The sequence below is a fragment of the Hylobates moloch genome, unplaced genomic scaffold, assembly GCF_009828535.3.
Source record: "Hylobates moloch isolate HMO894 unplaced genomic scaffold, HMol_V3 SCAFFOLD_22, whole genome shotgun sequence".
Lineage (NCBI taxonomy): Eukaryota > Metazoa > Chordata > Mammalia > Primates > Hylobatidae > Hylobates > Hylobates moloch.
Window position 1 is genome coordinate 30193465 of NW_026652297.1, and position 20064 is coordinate 30213528.

General features: G+C 43.2%; 1 protein-coding gene across 1 annotated transcript in view; it reads left to right on the forward strand.

Moving 5' to 3' along the window:
- The window catches only part of DOCK5 (dedicator of cytokinesis 5), a 232639-nt gene that overhangs the window by 207740 nt on the left and 4835 nt on the right, over window positions 1-20064 (forward strand). The window contains exons 43-51 of the mRNA XM_032144465.2: window positions 905-989; window positions 1808-1894; window positions 4546-4722; window positions 8974-9057; window positions 9987-10124; window positions 12604-12770; window positions 17028-17199; window positions 17840-17978; window positions 19141-19244. Coding sequence (XP_032000356.1) covers window positions 905-989; window positions 1808-1894; window positions 4546-4722; window positions 8974-9057; window positions 9987-10124; window positions 12604-12770; window positions 17028-17199; window positions 17840-17978; window positions 19141-19244 — 1153 coding nt within the window. The remainder of the gene's footprint in view (window positions 1-904; window positions 990-1807; window positions 1895-4545; window positions 4723-8973; window positions 9058-9986; window positions 10125-12603; window positions 12771-17027; window positions 17200-17839; window positions 17979-19140; window positions 19245-20064) is intronic.

Here is a 20064-nt window from a genome sequence, read left to right on the forward strand (position 1 = left end):
AAACTCCTGAGCTCAGACAATCCACCCACTAAGAGACAGGGTCTCGCTGTCAACTAGGCTGGCATGCAGTGGCATGATCATAGCTCACTGCAATTTCAAACTCCTGGGCTCAAGAGACCCTCCCTCCCACCTCAGCCTCCTGAGTAGCTGGGACATACATCACCACACCTGGCCAATTGTGTGTGTGTGTGTGTGTGTGTGTGTGTGTATGTGTGTGTGTGTGTAGATGGGATCTTGCTGTGCTGCCCAGGTTGGCTGGTCTTGAGTTCAAGCGGTCCTCCCACCTCTGCCTCCCAAAGTGGTAGGATTACTGGTGTGAGCCACCACGCCTGGCCACATATACCTTTTAAAATTGTGTGCTGTGACTTTGAGGCTGAGGCGGGTGGATCACTTGAGGTCAGGAGTTCAAGACCAGCCTGGCCAACATGGTGAAACCCCGTCTGTACTAAAAATACAAAAAAATTAGCCAGGCCTGATGGTGCGTGCCTGCAATCTCAGCTACTCAGGAGGCTGAGGTAGGAGAATCACTTGAACTCGGAAAATGCAGCCTGCAGTGAGCCAAGATCACGTCACTGCACTCCAGCCTGGGCGACAGAGTGAGACTCTGACTCAAAATAAATAAATAAATAAAAATAAAATAAATAAATAAAATTGTGTGCTGTGAAATAAATTCCTAAGTAATATAAAAGTAAGGTGTGAAATAAAATCAAATTGTGCACTTTCTCAGGCCTTCATGTGGAGGCACTATTGATTATGAGAAACTTAGTGGGTAAAACTCAGACCAGGCAGACAGGTGGGTGGAAGACCTCCAACAGATAGGTGGTGTTACAGGTTTTGTTGAAGTCAAGTCGAGGAGTGGTTGTTCTAAGAGAGAAAAATACAGCATTGCTTTGTCCTTCTCCAGCTACTACAGAGCCAATGAAGTGCAGCAGTTCAGATATTCCCGGCCGTTCCGGAAAGGAGAAAAGGATCCAGAAAATGAATTTGCTGTGAGTTCACCCCTTTTGTCCTTTAAGAGGTAAAATTGACGGGCTGAGCACGGTGGCTCACGCCTGTAATCCCAGCATTTTGGGAGGCCGAGGCAGGCGGATCACGAAGTCAAGAGATCAAGACCATCCTGGCTAATATGGTGAAACCCCATCTTTAGTAAAAATACAAAAGAATTAGCCAGGCGTGGTGGCACGTGCCTGTAATCCCAGCTACTCGGGAGGCTGAGGCAGGAGAATTGCTTAAACCCAGGAGGCGGAGGTTGCAGTGAGCTGAGATCACACCACTGCGCTCCAGCATGGGCGACAGAGCGAGACTCTGTCTCAGAAAAAAAGAAAAAAAAAAAGGTAAAATTGACATCCCAAGTGGAGGTCTTCCACCTGCCTAACCAGTTTCCACAGGAGAAACGATGGCACCCTTGGGAACAGAGGCTTCACCTGCTGATTACCTAGACAGCAAGTGCTAACTACCTAGACAGCCAGCTGTCATCTGCATGGAGAATGCTAGACTAGGAGTCCAGAATCTGGACTCTTCCTGGGCCTGCTGCTCATAATGACCTTGGGCTAGTTGTACCTCTCTAGACCTCACATTTCCCTCTGTAGGGTGAGAAGTCCCAAGTAGATGATCCCTTTCGGCTTTAAACATCCAGAATCCTTGAATTTTATGAGAAAATTTGGCTCATTCCCTACGAGGCATTTGAGAATAGAATCTCACTTAACTGAAACAGGGAGTTTTGCTGTTTTCCCTGGGAATTGACCAACATTTCATGTTTTCCTCCTGGGTATTGACCAACATTTCATGTTTTCCTTCTTGCCACCAGACGATGTGGATTGAACGGACCACGTATACGACTGCATATACCTTTCCTGGGATTCTCAAGTGGTTTGAAGTCAAACAGATTTCAACAGTGAGTCATTTGAAATTGGCACTTGGAAAAAAACTTTCTGTCTCCAAATATAATAACAGCCTTTGTTGAATTCCCTCTGCAATTCACACCAGCTTGACCAGCTCCTCTGGCCAACTTTGTTTTTCAAAAGAGAAATAAAAGGCGTGATTGTATAATAGAACTCCTTTGTAAAACTGATGTGACAACGCCAGCCCTAAAGGTCACTCAAAGTGAATGACTCTTTTATGTCCAGAGGAGTGGTGTCTGCTCAGCGATCCTGCCAGCACCCAGAAACATTTTTGGAATGCTGCTTTGGAGTTTCCTGTCAATTACATCTTCCCTCCCAAAGCCTGTTCTCTTCTTTTATTCTCCGCTAATCACATCCACAATCACTCTAGACTCCTCCCTCTTCATCTCTCCCAAAAGCTGCTCATTTTACTTGTTTAGTATTGATTAAATCTGTTTTATTTCCCACCTCCTCATTGGCCTCCCTGCCATGCATGGCCTTCTCAGGTCCAGTTACCTCACTGCCTCAGTGGGAATTCCATTAAGGAAATCTCACCATTTCGTCCATTCTCATGCTTAAAGCCCTTCCATGGCTCCAAGTACCTGGAGTATAAAGCCTGTCCTCCTTAGCACACACACATATGGCCTAACTCTTCTGCCCCATCTCCTAGGCAATCTATTGGAACTTTACTGCTCGTCCCATGCTAATTTCAGTCCTCTGTGACATTGGATCGTTTTCTCTGCCTGAAACACACTCTTGCAATTTCTGCACCTAACTAACTCCCATCAAGGTTCAGTTTAGGCACCAGCTTCTCAATGAATCCATCTCTGGAACACCCAAGTTGGGTGACCTGCCCTTTGTCTGTCCCCTGTGGCATCCTGGGCGTGTTTGTAACCTACCATGTTTACATGTGCTGAGACCCCGCTAACACCATCAGCTCCTCCAAGCCATGAAGTACATACATCTTAATCACTTTTGTATCTGTGGTGCATAGCATGGCACTTAGCCTAAAGTAGGTGTTCAAGAAATGTTTCTTGACCAAAGCTGAATTGAAGTTTGATGTGTTATAAGTCATGGCTAGGTACAGTGGCTCATGCCTGTAATCCCTGAACTTTGGGAGGCCAAGGTGGGAGGATCACTTAAGCTCAGGAGTTCAAGACCACCCTGGGCAACATAGCAAGACCCCCACCTCTACAAAAAGAATAGCTGTGTGTGGTGGCATGTGCCTGTCATCCTAGCTACTTGGGAGGCTGAGGCAAGAAGATGGCTTGAGCCCAGGAGTTGTAGGTTACAGTGAGCTGTGAATAATTGCACCACTGCACTCCAGCCTGGTCAACTGAGTGACACCCTGTCACTAAAAGAAAAAAAAATTAGACATTATTCCTCATTATGGATATGAATTTTGGATGGAGACTTTTGGAATCAAGTCTGGAATAGGAGGTCATGTTCACTGATAACGGGTAAAATGAAGAAGGAGATACTTTTTTTTTTTTTGAAACCTGATTTTGCAGACATTTCCGTAGGAAGAACTCTCTGACTCTGTACTATGTCTCATTTTCTTTTCATTCAAAATTCAGCCTGTATATTCTAATACATCCTATTATTTCTGACTTCTGATAACCATAGAATTCATACTAAGATTATGTATGATCTGAATGCATGGCCTCCAAGATCACTTACCTCTTTTCATGGAGGAAGCATCAAACGTTTTACCAGTGGATATTCTTGGTGGTGCAGAAGTGACTCAGATTTGATATCCTGCTATTCTCTTGTCGTTGATCTTCTCAAAAGTCTCCAAGGAAGTGTTGCCTAGGAAATGATTCTTACTACAGGTCCAGTTCTTTTCTTCTCAAATTTTCTGTAGACATTTTGTCCAGGGAGTAATCATTACCATAGCTCCCATGTTTAAGTCATCATTCTACTTTGTAAGGAGATTTTAAGTAGCTTATTTTGTATCTTACCAGTATTCCAAAAAATTGTGGTGTCCTTATAAGCTAGCAGTCCCCAATCTTTTTGACACAGGGACTGCTTTCCTGGAAGACAATTTTTCCATGGACCTGGGGTGGGAAGGTGGGGGGTGTTGGGGGATGGGGATGGTTTTGGAATGATTCAAGCACGTTACATTTACTGTGCACTATGTTTCTATCATTATTATATTGTAACACATAATGAAATAATTATCATGTGGAATCAGTGGGAGCCCTGAGCTTGTTTTTCTGCAACTAGAAGGTCCCTTCTAGAGGTAATGGGAGACAGTGACAGATCATCAGGCATTAGATTCTCATAAGGCATGCACAACCTAGATCCCTCGCATGTGCAGTTCACGATAGAGTTTGCACTCCTATGAAAATCTAATACCGCCACTGATCTGACAGCAGGCAGAGCTCAGGTTGTAATGCGAGTGATGGAGAGCAGCTGTAAATACAGATGAAGCTCCCTTCACTTACCTGCCGCTCACCTCCAGCTGTGTGGCCTAATAGGCCACGGACTGATACTGGCCTGGGGTTTTGGGACCCCTGCTATAAGCTTAACCTTGATTAGCAAATCTTCCCTTTTCTATAGCTTGTGGGCATTTTATACCTCTTCAAGGGAAGAGTTAAACTTTTTTCAGTCTTTACTTGGAGCTGACAAGTGTCCTCTTTCTCCCATGTGCTCTGTCACTCAGGAGGAGATCAGTCCTCTGGAGAATGCCATCGAAACCATGGAGCTGACCAATGAGAGGATCAGCAACTGTGTTCAGCAGCATGCCTGGGACCGGTCCCTCTCTGTGCACCCCCTCTCCATGCTGCTTAGTGGCATCGTGGACCCGGCCGTCATGGGGGGCTTCTCCAACTATGAAAAGGTTCGCTTGGTCCCAGAATCCCCTAGGGATTCACTGACCTGGGTGTCTGTGTGCCTCCCTCTGTGCCATTTGCCACTGACAAATTCATTTCCTACAGCTGCTCTAAGAAATGTTCACTTTCCCTTCTGGCAAGTGAAGTGAATGAAACGATTGTCCCTGACTTCTTAGAGACTATCAGCAACCCAGCTGGTATAGAACATTGCCTAGTAAAGCGTCACAGAAAAAAACCCAACATGCCTCTGGTCAAAGCACCTGTTATTCTGTCTCTCCTGAGGGTTATACAAACTAATGGGTGGACCCCGGCACCCAGGCGCACTGGAAATGGAGCAGCATCTCTGGGGATGGCAGAGCCACACTCTCTTTAGAATTAGCTTCTAGGGGCGGGGCACAGTGGTTCACACCTGTAATCCTAGGACTTAGGGAGGCCGAGGCAGGTGGATCACTTGAGATCAGGAGCTCGAGAGCATCTTGGCCAACATAGTGAAACCCTGTCTCTACTAAAAATACAAAAATTAGTCAGGCATGGTGGTACGTGCCTGTAGTCTGAGCTACTCAGGAGGCTGAGGCACGAGAATCACTTTTAACCCCGGAGGCAAAGGTTGCAGTAAGCCGAGATTGGGCCACTGCACTCCCCCCTGGGCAGCAGAATTAGCTTCGAGGACCCCCGCCTGACTTGGTGTGCCAGAGGTTGTGTGGACAACTGATGGCCCTGACTCTACAATTAAATTAGTTCAACTAAGTATTCTTAGTAGAGACACGAAAGCAGTACTCAGCACAACTTAATCCATGGCATAGGGTTAGGATGTAACAGCATTTAAAATATACAACATGCATTCAGTTTATGTTAAGTATAATTAATGGAGGCAGAATTTTTCATTGCTTGGTATGTTTTCAGTGGCTAAATATTTTTTGAATATAAACTTTTTGGATATAAATCAATATTTGGCAAGGACACCCCTGTGGAGCCACCTGGAAAGTGGGTAGAAATTAAAGGAGCCAGAGGGGAAGGGTGTGTGGCATTAACTGGGTGGCGCTCTTGTGTCCGTGTGTGTGTGTGTGTGTGTGTGTGTGTGTGTCCTGGGAAGAGCAGGAGCTTTGCACTCAGTTGCTCCCAGGACCCAGTTCTGGCTTCCAGTTGGCCACTGTGTGCTCTGGGCAACATGCTTCACCTCTCTGAGCTCCATATATCTGCAAAGTGAGAAGAATGCCTGACTTGGCCAGGTACGGTGGCTCATGCCTGTAATCCCAGAACTTTGGGAAGCGGAGGCGGAAGGATCACCTGAGGTCAGGAAATCGAGACCAGCCTGGCGAACTTGGCGAAACCCTGTCTCTAATAAAAATATAAAAAAATTAGCTGGGCATGATGGCGGGTGCCTGTAATCTCAGGTACTGGAGAGGCTGAGGCATGAGAATTGCTTGAACCTGGGAGGTGGAGGCTGCAGTGAGCCAAGATTGCACCACTGAACTCCAGCCTGGGTGACAGAACAACACTCCGTGTAAAAAAAAAAAAAAAAAAAAAAAAGAAAAATGCCTGACTCACAAGATAGATCACAGGATGGATTGGAAGATTAAGGGAGACATCCTGTATAGAAGGAACATCAGACAGTGCTTGACATAGAGTTGAGGCTTCACCAGTGTTGGTTTTCTTCCTGCCTACTTGGAGCAGATGGTGTAATTGGAATGTTCTTCATGGGTGGTGACATCTGTGCTCTGTGGCTGCCGCTATGATCATCTTCTTTCTGTCCTTTTTCTCAGCCTCTCAGCCTTCTCTAGCCTTGTTATACCCAGCAGCTAGGAAAGACTCAACACCAGAGACAAATTCTAGTTTGTCCATATTAGGTGCCGTAATAATATCCAGTGTTACAATGGCAGTCAGTATAAAAATAGGATCTAATTTACACTACTTTTTAAATACTGTAATGCTTTCAGTGTGTACTTTTTCATATATACTGTTTGGTACTAATCTTCATGTATTTTTTCCAAGTATTAGTTTTTACAGAATACCCCCAATCACAGATTTATATATGCCAATATCTGTGAATAATACATAATATCATATGAAGTTTTTCCAGCTTCATATGACAGTGTTCATTTGACAGTGTTCATTGACGGTGTCAATGACAGCTTCATTTGACAGTGTTCTAATTAAAATGAACAAAAAGCTAGGATAAATAAATAAATACATATATACATACATACATTTCGGGACCTTTGGCTTAAAATACTAATGTATTCATTTAATTAATATGTATGACTGCACATTTCTAAACATAAGAAAAAGGTAAGCTCATTAATCACCATGATGTATTGCAATCAGTGGGAAGCCCATCGTTACATATTTGATGTAATAGGTAATAGGTGAAGTATTCTAATCCAGCTCTTTATTCATCGCCAAAGTGATAAGAACACAGGAGCTGTGTGCTGTAATTCATCTCCCCTTTCTGTTCTGAGGCAGAACTCTGCTAGAAAAATGAATTTCAGGGCACTCTACTCCAGTGTTCCCTGATCTAACCAATACTTTGGGAATTTCCATGTGTTCTGCCATTTAGCAAAAACAAAATTGTTACAACTTTCAAAAATTTCAAGTACTTGTATTTGAAAGGTAAAAGTCAATGAAAACTTCAGTAAATACTCCTTTTTCATTTATACTGACAGTCCCTCTAAATGTGATCCTGGCTAGAATGAGCTGTTTTGCTCATGTATTATATTGTCATGCTTCTTTTTGGGATAATTATTTCATATATATTCATATTCTCTGTTGTATTAGTTTGCTAGGGCTGCTGTAACAAAGTTCTCCAAACTGGGTGGCTTAAAACAACAAAAACTTCTTGTTTCACGGTTCCACGAGCAAGAAGTCTGAAATCAAGGTGTCACAGTGTTGGTTCCTTCCAAGGATGTGTGAAAGAATGTTCCATGTCTCTCTTCCTGGCTTCTGGTGTCTTCTTGGTGCTCCATGGCTTGAGGATGCTCCTCCATGGCTTGTCGATGGCCATCTTCTTGCATCTCTTTACATAATGTTCTCCCAGTGTTTGCACTTCTGTCTCCAAATTTCCCCTTTTTATAAGGACACCAGTTATATGGGCTTAAGGGCCCACCCTACTCCAGTATGTATGACCTCCTCTTAACTAAATGAATCTGCAACAGCCCGACTTCCAAATAGGGTCACATTCTGAGGTACCAGGCGTTAGGACTTCAACATAGGAATTTTGGGGGACATAATTCAACCCATAATGTCTGCTCGCAAGACAGGCTTTGCACATACTTTGTTTGCCATGCAAAATGGGCCATTCACTTTTATAAGTCTGTCCTGTAGTTCCAGGAGCTCTTGGTTTTATATAACGGGGGGTTTGGCTTTCATGGCATTAAAGCAGAAGACTGAAGGGGAATCTGAAGGCTGGTCTTTGAAAGCAGTTTCAGAAATGAATGTTAAGGTCTGGGAAGAAAACATGTCACTCAAATTTTGGACTCTGTTGGAAACGTTTGCTGCAAACTTCTATTTCTCTTTCCTGATGAATTCTGTCTTTAAAACAGTGCCCTATATAAGGCCTGTGTTTGGAATTTAAGTTTGGGTTTTATTTACCTGTTATAGGGACTTAGCTGGGCGGGGGGGCGGGGGTCATGAGTGTTTACTGACGAGCATGGTGCTGATGTATAATAATAAGGGCAACCAGCATTTAATATTTTGAAATGTCTTTACATCTACATCTCATTTTCTTTTTAAAATAGCATTTGGGATAGGGGATTAGTAAGAAAGTGCAAATATTAACCTTCACTTAATATAGGAAAAAAGCGTGATATAGCCAATATCACGGGACGAGAAGAAAAACTGTCACCTCCGTCTCCTGTTTTTTAACTTTTTACTCTTTCCCTTATAATATCTATGCACTTAATTTAATGATTAGCCTTGAGATATTGCCATTTCGCCTTTACTTTTTTCTTTGGGAAAGTTATTTTAACGAATGACGTTTTGCTTTGTTGATGATGATTATTTGATTAGTGTGTGTGTGTGGTGGGCTGGTGACTGTTAAGAATGTAGTTTTGCGAAGAATTCGCTAATCAAGGAAAGACCACACAATAGCACACACTTTTTTGAATTGCCCAACATAGTATAAGAGCTCTCCCAGGAAAGGGATGCATTTTTAGTTAGACACACCTGGTTCTTCAGCACAGGACTCATGTTTCACCCTTCCAGGCTTTCCTGCACAGATAGGAATGTGCTCTAATTAAAACTTGCATATGCTCTGTTTTTAGGCTTTTTTTACAGAAAAGTACTTGCAGGAGCATCCTGAAGACCAGGAGAAGGTTGAGCTGCTAAAGCAACTAATAGCATTACAGGTACAGGACAGCTTTCCTGTGCACTCCTGGGGAGGCCACAGTGTGGGACACCCATTATTCTCCAGGGCTTAAGTCTGCAAGCCCACTCAGGGTTACTTTTCTTTCTTTTTTTAACCCTTGTGAAACCACCACCTACGTATGTATTTGTTTGCTTGGCTGGCAGTTAAACGGCCCAGGGTTGACGGAGCCTTCTTAAAGCTGAGATCAAAGTTCATCAGTTGGGGCCAGGCACAGTGGCTTATGCCTGTAATCCCAGCACTTTGGGAGGCTGAAGTGGGTGGATCACCTGAGGTCAGGAGTTCCAGACCAGCCTGGCCAACATGGTGAAACCCCATCTCTACTAAAAATACAAAATTAGCCAGGCATGGTGGTGCATGCTTGTAATCCCAGCTACTCAGGAGGCCAAGGCAGGAGAATCATTTGAACTCAGGAGGCAGAGGTTGCAGTGAGCCGAGATCACGCCACAGCACTCCAGCCTGGGCAACAGAGTGAGACTCCATCTCAAAAAAAAAAAAAAATTCGTCTGTTGGTTTCCTGGCATGTGTGTCCAGCTGACAGATGCTGGCCTCATTTTTTTCTCTCAAGACTTCAGTGGGCAGTGGTAGAAAACATGACTACCAAATTCAGTCTAAGACTTGAACCTATCAGTTGTTCATCCATGGAGGTGCCCCAGGACCCCGTTAGATTTGCCTCATCCCATAGCCCTTCCCCAGTTTAGGGCCAACCTGTATTCTTGGTGTGCACATTTTCCCACGTCATTGACCAAAGTCCATCCAGTTCACAAGCCCTACACTGAGAAGTGGCCTTCCCATTGGCCAGCACCGTGTCTAGCAGTTTACCTTTCCACCCCATCCTTCCCTTCCCCAACCAAATCAAAACGATCCCCCTTCCTGAAGCACATTGCACTCATTTTTTGCCCTTCTTTCCAGATGCCCCTGCTAACAGAAGGGATCCGCATTCACGGGGAGAAACTGACAGAGCAGCTGAAGCCGCTGCATGAGCGGTTGTCTTCTTGCTTCCGGGAACTCAAGGAGAAAGTAGAAAAGCACTATGGGGTTATAACACTGGTAAGCATGATCTCAGTAGTCTTCACACCTTTTTCTAGGCTCTGTGACCTTTTTTGACACTGATTCGTTTTTCAGATTCCAAATGAGTTGTAATAACTTAGCTATGGCATGGAAATAGTGGGGCTGGTGGGAGAGAGTGTGTTCCCCTCTTGGTGACCTCGAACAGTCCTTGTGCTGGTCAGAGGTTCTCCAACTTGAACAACTATCAGAACCTCCCAGAGGGCTTGTGAAAATACAGATGACTGAGCCATCATAATCCTGAAGTTTATGATTCCATAGATCTGGGGGTGGGGCCCAAGTAGTTGCAATTCTGAGAAGTTCCCGGGTGATATTGATGCCGCTGGTCTGGGGACAACACTTTGAGAACCACTGTACTAGACATCAGGCCAGGTGCAGTGGCTCACAGCTGTAATCCCAGCACTTTGGGAGGCCAAGGAGGGCTGATCACTTGCGGTCAGGAGTTCGAGACCAGCCTGGCCAACATGGTGAAACCCCATCTCTACTAAAAATACAAAAAATTAGCTGGGCGTGGTGTCAGGCACCTGTAGTCCCGGCTATTCGGGAGGCTGCGGCAAGAGAATTGCTTGTACCCAGGAGGCGGAGGTTTCATTGAGCTGAGATCACACCATTGCACTCCAGCCTGGGCGACAGAGCGAGACTCTATCTCGAAACAAACAAACAAACAAAAAAACCAAAATAACTCAAAGTTTTCTGAATCCTAGACACTGGTTATTCTCGTGCTGGCTGGCCAAATTCTTACATTTTTTCCTAATCTTAGAAATAGTATCTATTTTGATGAAAAGTGTACAGTTTTCACGCCTTTGAAGGGAAGAAGGAATTGTGAATTACATTTCATATGCATGTAGCTGCTTTCATAATTGCTTTTGACGAGCTCCTCACAGCTACAATTTTCTTTTCTCCTCCTGAGCAGTTCAGTGGATAGTGCATGTACTAACCTTTTCTCTCCAGCGAGTGATGGTGTAATACGTTCTAGCTTTACTTATCTGTATTTTTTTCTTTGAATTCATCCTGTTCTCTTTAATGGTCTTACTCTTTTTGTTTTGTTTTGTTTTTGTTTTTGAGACAGGATCTCTCTTTGTCACCCAGGCTGAAGTGCAGTGCGTGATCACAGCTCACTGCAGCCTTGACTTCCCAGGCTCAAGCCATCCTCCCACCTCAGCCTCCTGAGTAGCTGGAACTACAGGTGTGCTCCACCACACCCAGCTAATTTTTTTTTTTTTTTTTTTTGGGACAGAGTCTCGCTCTGTTGCCCAGGCTGGAGTGCAGTGGTGCAATCTCAGCTCACTGCAAGCTCCACCTCCCAGGTTCACGCCATTTTCCTGCCTCAGCCTCCCGAGTAGCTGGGACTACAGGTGCCTGCCACCACGCCCAGCTAATTTTTTGCATTTTTAGTAGAGACAGGTTTCACTGTGTTAACCAGGATGGTCTCAGTCTCCTGACCTTGTGATCCGCCCACCTCGGCCTCCCAAAGTGCTGGGATTACAGGTGTGAGCCACCGCACCCGGCCCACACCCAGCTAATTTTTAAGACTTTTTTGTAGAGATAGGGTCTCACTATGTTGCCCAGGCTGGCCCCCAACTCCTGGACTCAAGCAATCCTCCTGCCTCAGCCTCCCAAAATGCTGGGATTACAGGTGTGAGCCAGCATGCCCAGCCCTTTAATGGTCTTATTCTTAAACCCCTTATTTTCACATTATTTCCTCAAGCCAAAGCTCTGAGTTTCTTTTCATGCTCTTTTCTCCCCCATTCCTGTCTGCCCACCTTCAGTACACTTTCCTCCAGGGTATCTTTTTGAGTGTGTCTTTCAGCCATTAAGTGTTCAGTCCTGCCTTCTTCCTAAGACTGTGCCTCCTAACCTGCTGCTACTTAAGTTTTTCTAGGAGCATTTGTCTTTTGCACACACATTGCTAGACAGCAAAGACTGTCTTCGACTTAATGAGCTTACTCGTTATTAGAACTAGGCCAGTATTAGTGAGTCAGTTTCATATGGTGGCATCTGGGGGTAATCCTACTGGTGACATTTCTAGAGAACATAGGATTCACCAGGTTAAGCTGCATGTCTACAGTATCAGTCTAAAAATTTTCTCTAACCCCAATATTCCATATTTTAAAAGACTGAAAGAAGCTGAGCTGGGGAAGCAGATGGAAGGTTTTGCTATTTATTGGAGAGTGTGAGGCACATCTTAATTTTTTCCTCTCTCATGTAGGAAGCAGAAAATTATGACAACTTTGTCTCTAATCTTAGAATCAGGGAGGTTTAACCAAAGTTGTACCTATAGCTAACAGTATCAGTAAGTGCAATATTTAACAACAGAGGCAGCACAGGCACCAACCAATCAGAATGGGGTGCCAGCCAATACAGATGGGTACTGGTTAGCCACAAGCAAACAGGGCAGCTGTGCCAGTTCATAGGGGCTGGATTCCAGGCCCGCTAACCATGTGGAGTCGTATGTTTTCAGCCACCCAACTTGACGGAGAGGAAGCAAAGCCGCACGGGGTCTATTGTGCTCCCCTACATCATGTCTTCCACTCTGCGGAGGTTGTCCATCACCTCAGTCACTTCCTCTGTGGTTTCCACCTCTTCAAACTCATCTGACAATGCTCCTTCCAGACCCGGATCTGATGGGTAAGGGTTTCATCTTTAATCTGCAGGAAGGGCGGGGTAATGTCTTACTAATGTTTGCCTTTAGCCACGCATCACTCCTTTGAGAAAAATAGCCTTTGGGTCATCTCATTGTCTTCCCCATGAGGAATGTCATGATTAGCAGAATAGTAACAATGGTTACTAAAAATGAAAAATGACAAATCACCCATAATTCTACCACACTATTACATACCTATAGTCATTACCTATTTTTTCATCATTTCCATTTTAAAAAATAAATTTTTACATTTATTTTATGAATAGGTTTTATAATCACATGACATGAAATTCCAAAAGAACCAAACAATATGTCACAAAAAATCTCCCTTTAATCTCAAACTTCCCACTACAGTAGAACCCCTGCAGTAGCCCCACCGCCAGGGCCAGATGATGCTAACATTCACGTTCTTGGTACCCCCATGGCAGCTCTTCATAGATTCACAAGCATTGCGTAATTATATGTTCTTCCCCACACTTTTTTATATGAATGGTAGAATTTTCTTTACTTTGCTTTTTTCATTTACTATTATATCTTGAAACTCATTCCATTTCAGAACATAAAAAGCCCCCTCTTTATGCTTTCTGTAGCTGTAGATATAGCTCATTGTATGTATGTGGCACGATACAGATTGAGTATCCCTCATCCAAAATGCTTGGAGCCAGAAGTGTTTTGGATTTCAGATGTTTTAGTATTTTTGGATATTTGCGTTATACCTGTTCAGCATCCCTAATCCAAAAACCCCAAATCTGAAATGTTCTAGTAAGCATTTCCTTTGAGTGTCATGTCAGCATTCAAATATTTTGCATTTTTGGAGCATTTTGGATTTTGGATTTTGAGATTAGGGATATTCAACCTGTATATTCTACCAGTGCTTACTGGTGGTCATTCAGTTGCTTTCACTCTATTACTGTTACTTCAATGTGACAATAAATAACCTTAAACACAAGTTATTTTGTACATATACAACTATATCAATATGGGAAAAATCTCGTATGTGAAATTGCTCTGTCAAAGATGTATATTTGCAATTTTGAAAATTATTCCTAAACCGACTTCCATAAAGATTATACCAGTTTACACTCCCACCAGCAACACACAGGAGTGCCTAGTTACTCACCCTAGCCACCAAACTGTACTCTTAGTCTTTTTAAATTTTACCAATCTGATAGGTGGAAAATATTTTCTTGTATAGTTTTTGTTTGTTTTTGTTTATTTTTCTTATTTTGCCTGAAGTTGAACATCTTTTCATTTGTTTATGTTTTATTTTCTGTGACCTGTGGTCAAATACTTTTTTCTGTTGAATTGTTGGCCCTTTGTCTGTGAAATGAGTTGAAATGTTTTCTCCTAATTTCTCCTTTATCTTTTGACTTCTAATTTGTTGCTTCTAATTTTTTATTGAGTTGTGCTGATTTTTTTTTGTAGTTACATAATCAATCTTGTATTTTATGACTTCTGGATTTTATTTCACAGTTAAAGGCCTTTCCTACTCTAAGATAACAAAAAAGGTACTGTTTTTTTCTTTTTCATTGACTTTTAGGGTTTCCCTATTTACAATTTTGTCTGTAATCCTTTAGAATTTATTCTAATATAATATGTTAGGTATGGAGCCAACATTTTTATTTCCAAATGGCTACTCAATTCTTCTTATAACATTTAGTGAACAAGTCATCTTTTTGTTTTTTGTGAAATGTCAATGTTATAAAAACTCAAATTTCCACATACTCTGTAGTCTGTGGACTTTTTTTTTCTATTTCTTGGGTTTACCTGTCTATTCATGTATCAATACTGTGCAATCTTAATTATTATAGATATAAAACATGTTTTATTTCCTAATATTCCTTTTCAGAATTTAATGTGGCTAGTGTCGCTCATTGCTCACTGTTGGATCAATTTGTCTACAATCCTATTGCTATTTTTATTAGGATCATGTTAAATGTATGGACTAACTTTAGGAAGACTGATGGCTTTTTGATGCTGAGGCTTCCTTGCCAGAAACATAAAATGCCTTTCCATATGTTCAAACTTAAAATATTTGAAAGGAGTTATAGTTATGTAGTTATGTTCTTTCTGCCTAAGATTACTATTTTTAAATAATATATTGCTAAAGTACTGGAAACTTTTAAAAGAAAACAATGCTTTATTTCCTTCATCACTCAAAGATAACCACTGTTAAAGCTCAGGTATATAATACCAAAAAAGTATGTCTATTTTTTATTTTTTATTTTTATTTTTTTGAGATGGAGTCTGGCTCTGTCGCCCAGGCTGGAGTGCAGTGGCGCGATCTCGGCTCACTGCAAGCTCTGCCTCCTGGGTTCATGCCATTCTCCTGCCTCAGCCTCCTGAGTAGCTGGGACTACAGGCGCCCGCCACCATGCCCGACTAATTTTTTGTATTTTTAGTAGAGATGGGGTTTCACCATGTTAGCCAGGATGGTGTCGATCTCCTGACCTCGTGATCCACCCGCCTCGGCTTCCCCAAGTGCTGGGATTACAGGCATGAGCCACCGCACCTGGCCCTGTTTATTTTTTATACAAATGGAAAAGCATTGCATCTATCATTTTGTGGCCTACTGCTTAATTTAATATAGGTGATGAACATTTATACATCATTAAGTATTTAAAATATAGGTGATGAGCATTTATACATCATTAAGTCTTGAATATAAGTTATCAGTTGACTCACCATTTTTTCACAAATGTTTAATTCCATAATACAATAATTACATCATAAAAATAACCTACCTGAATGCCACCCTACCTGGAAATCAAATATGTAGTGTTTCTTAAATTATGCATTCTTTTCCGTTGATATAGGTATATTTACATAGCTCCAATTATAGCATATATATAGTTTGATATTTTGCTGTTCCTTCTTATCTTTTTATTATAAGCATTTGTCATGTTGCTGTGTAATCTTTATTTATGTATTTTTTTTTGAGACAGAGCCTCGCGCTGTCGCCCAGGCTGGAGTGCAGTGGTGCCATCTCGGCTCGCTGCAACCTCCGCCTCCTGGGTTCAAGCAATTCTCCTGCCTCAGCCTCTTGAGTAGCTGGGACTACAGGCGCCCACCACCATGCCTGGTGAATTTTTATATTCTTAGTAGAGACGGGGTTTCACCGTATTGGCCAGGCTGGTCTCTAACTCCTGACCTCATGATCCGCCCACCTCGGCCTCTCAAAGTGCTGGGATTACAGGCGTGAGCCACCGTGCCTGGCCGTGTAATCTTTATTATTATCAGGTTTTACCACCATTTTTGATGGCAATTGACATTGCATCATACAAATATACCATGGTTAATTATTCTCCTACTATAGAATATTTAAGCTGTATCCTTCTTTCTAAACAATTAACCATAAAACTTCATTATAGATTTTAATACAAAAATATGTAACTTGTATCAGTATAAAATATATTTTTATTAAAAACTGTAGCAAACATATTTGGACATGTAGCTTTCTTATTAGGATGCATTCTTAGAAGTGCTGGGATTACTTCTAGAATGCAGTAATCTAGAATCTAGATTACCTCTAGAATCTAGATTATGTTCTAGTAGTATGTAGTAATCTAGATTACTACATTCTAGTAGTATGTAGTTTGTGGATAGGATTTGAACACAGGCTATCTGGCTCCAGAGTTGTGCTCTTACCCACTGCATAAAACTGCCTATTGAATCTCTTACTTTAAAGATTCTGTCTTTGCCTATACATTGAATTAAGACCTTCTCTTCCTGGGATAAGATACTCACTAATATTTTTGTCCAGTTGTCTGATGGTCTTGTTTCTGTATATTAACACCTTGAGATGTTTGTTCAGTTGTAATTGAAAATTTAGATTTAGAATCTGAGAGTGAAGTCGTAGGTCAAGAGTAGGTTGAGGAGGCTGGGCATGGTGGCTCACGCCTCTAGCTTTAGCACTTTAGGAGGGCCGAGGTAGGAGGATCACTTGAGCCCAGGAGTTTGAGACCAGCCTGGGCAACATGGTGAAACCCCATCCCTACTAAAACAATACAAAGTTTAGCTGGGTATGGTGGTACACACCTGTAGTCCCAGCTACTCAGAAGTCAAGGTTATAGTGAGCTGTGATGGCACCACTGCACTCCAGCCTGAATGATGGGAGAAAGACCCTGTCTCAAAAAAAAAAAAAGTAGCCTAAATTGTCATAACTGCTGGTACTTTCATAGTGAATTTTCATTGCAAGGTGATCATTGTTTGTGATGTTTGTCCTTGTTCCTGGCCAATAGCTCAATCTTGGAGCCACTTTTGGAGCGCAGGGCCTCATCGGGTGCCAGAGTTGAAGATCTGTCCCTCAGAGAGGAGAACAGCGAGAACCGGATCAGCAAGTTTAAGAGAAAAGACTGGAGTCTGAGCAAGTCCCAGGTCATTGCAGAGAAAGCGCCAGAACCTGATTTGATGGTAAAAAACAAAAAAGAAAAATAGGAATCTCTGGAGGCTTGCCCCCACCTCCCCTGTACCCAGGCACATCACCATCCCCTCCCATATTGAAGCTGGGCTGTGGCTTGTCTCAGGACTCAGCAGCCTGGGTTAGTGTCAGATCGCAGATTGTGGTAAGGAAAGCACATACCGAGAAGTTTGAGTCTATAAATCAACATTGGTGAAGATCTTGTACTCACAATGTAAACATGTGGGTTGATGCTTAGAGCTGTGGTTCTTGCCACTGTGTCCCCTGAGTCAATCCAAACATTGTCATTTATCTTCTTTAATTTTTTTAAAAGGTACTTTTCCTTCCTTATCAAGTTGTTAAATGTGGCAAGACCACCTTTTCCTGAGAATCAGGGTGGCTTATTTCCAACATAAATGACACAGCCCAACTGTGATCAGAATCAAGTCTGTGGCCATTCAGAAAATAATCTATGGTTCAGTGGTTCTAGTCAGTGCCTGTTCGGTGGTGCCCATCACATGACAATGCTTAAAAATCGCTCCTTCAGTTAAGTCCTTTTCTAAGTGTCTTCTCAGAAGACAAGGCTGTTGAGAGCATTGTTGAGCTCAGCCTTCCTCACCATGAAAATGTTTTGCTTTTTCTCTCTGGTCCTAGAGCCCAACCAGAAAAGCACAAAGGCCAAAGAGTCTCCAGTTGATGGATAATCGGCTATCACCATTTCACGGTTCTTCACCTCCTCAGTCAACACCCTTGAGCCCACCTCCACTCACTCCCAAAGCCACCAGGACCCTAAGTAAGTTTTCCTGTATTCTTTATAGTCTTTTTAATAGGGAATGGAGTATGTTTATGCATCTGGGCAGTTTGTAACTAAAGCAGCCACAATGTATGTAAGACCATTGTAAAACTGGTTCAATTCCGTGTTTGTGTGTTATACAGTTAGACTGGAGTTTGGCAAGGAGGCCACTAGGACTTATTAAACTTTTCTGGATAGTGATCCAAAGGGCATTAGTGTCAGTTTTATAATTGTGAGGGTATAAATGAGGTAAATCTGCACTAGGACTAGACAGATAACAAGTGACTTACAAGCTAACCATTGGTTAGGTAGACGTGAACAGGGACAAGAAATAGACCCATTCCATCTACTGCTTATAGTCTGGCTTGGGGAACCAGCAGTGCACAACACTTGAGAAGAATTGCAAAGTACCCATAGTCCAGAGGCACGGTAGAGGGATAAATCTATCAGAGCCAGATGGGAGACAATTGTCAACCAAGAGTTAAGAGATAATCAGTTACAGTTTCCTGGAGGAAGTGGTTATTTTCCTAAGCACTTGGGCTATATCAGAGAACAGAATAATACCACACATTCCAGAAAATGTTCTCATCTTCAGCTTAATACTAAAACCCTGAACAAAAAAAGTTTTGGCCAGGCGCAGTGGCTCACGCCTGTAATCCCAGCACTTTGGGAGGCTGAGGTGGGTGGATCACGAGGTCAGGAGATCGAGACCATCCTGGCTACAGTGAAACCCCATCTGTACTAAAAGTAAAAAAAATTAGCCGGGCGTGGTGGCGGGCGCCTGTAGTCCCAGCTACTTGGGAGGCTGAGGCAGGAGAATGGCGTGAACCTGGGAGGCGGAGCTTGCAGTGAGCCGAGATCGCGGCACTGCACTCCAGCCTGGGTGACAGAGCGAAGACTCCGTCTCAAAAAAATAAAAAATAAAAAAAGTAAAGTTTTTGCTTCAGAACACCTTGTGGAGCTCTTGAAACTTCTGGCGAGGGCATTATCTGTGTGATGTGGGGTGAGAAGTCTTCTTCATTCTATCCACAGAAACCATAGAATGTGGCTTTCATCAGTTGGTTGACCAGGTTGGCTTAGGTGTTACAGTGCCAGCAACATTTCCATGAGCTTCCTTGCTCAGTGCCTCTCTCTGCCCATCTGCACTTTGTGTCATTTCTAGGCTCCCCATCGTTGCAGACAGATGGAATCGCGGCCACTCCTGTCCCACCTCCACCTCCCCCCAAAAGCAAGCCCTATGAGGGCAGCCAGAGGAACTCCACTGAGGTAGGGAAATCACAGCTGGCAACTGTGGCCAGGGAGCGCCACTCCTGGGAAGGCAGCATCAGGTTTTCCAGGCTCTTTAGTGGGCAGGTTTGCCCGTAGAACTGTCACTGCAGTCGATTCTTGGCTCATTCCTGAAACCACAGGAGATAGAGAAGTTTTCAATGAGAAGGACAGACATTCAAGCAGATGATGAAGGTAGAGGCAGATGTTCTCTGTACCTCATCCTGGGTACCCGTGAAATAAGCCGTGAGTTCTAGTTCACCTTTTTAGGGGGGCGGGGGCAGGGTCTGGCCCTGTCACCCAGGCTGGAGTGCAATAGTGTGATCATAGCTCACTGCAGACTCAAACTCCTGGGCTCAAGTGATTCTCCTACCTTGGCCTCTCAATTAGCTGGGACTACAGGCATGTGCCACCATGCCCGGCTAATTTTTTAATCTTTTGTTGAAATGGGGTCTCTCCATATTGCCCAGGCTGATCTCAAACTCCTGGCCTCAAGTGATCCCCCCACCTCAGCCTTCCAAAGTGCTGAGATTACAGGTGTGAGCCACTGCCTGCCCCCAGCCCTCTATTTCACATTTGAAGAGTTTACTTCTTCTGAGTAAAGGACAGTCATTCTGGAATGACCTCAGATGGGTTTCCTTCAGTCATTCAACAAATGACTTTTAAGTGCCTCCTGTCTATACGCCAGGAACCCAAGTATTGGGCATATGGCAGTGAGAGAGAGAGAGAGAGAGAGAAAATGTGTGTGTGTGTGTGTGCACACACGTGTGTGTCTGATTAGCTCATGGGAAACAAGGAGGACAAGTCAGTGTAGTTTTCC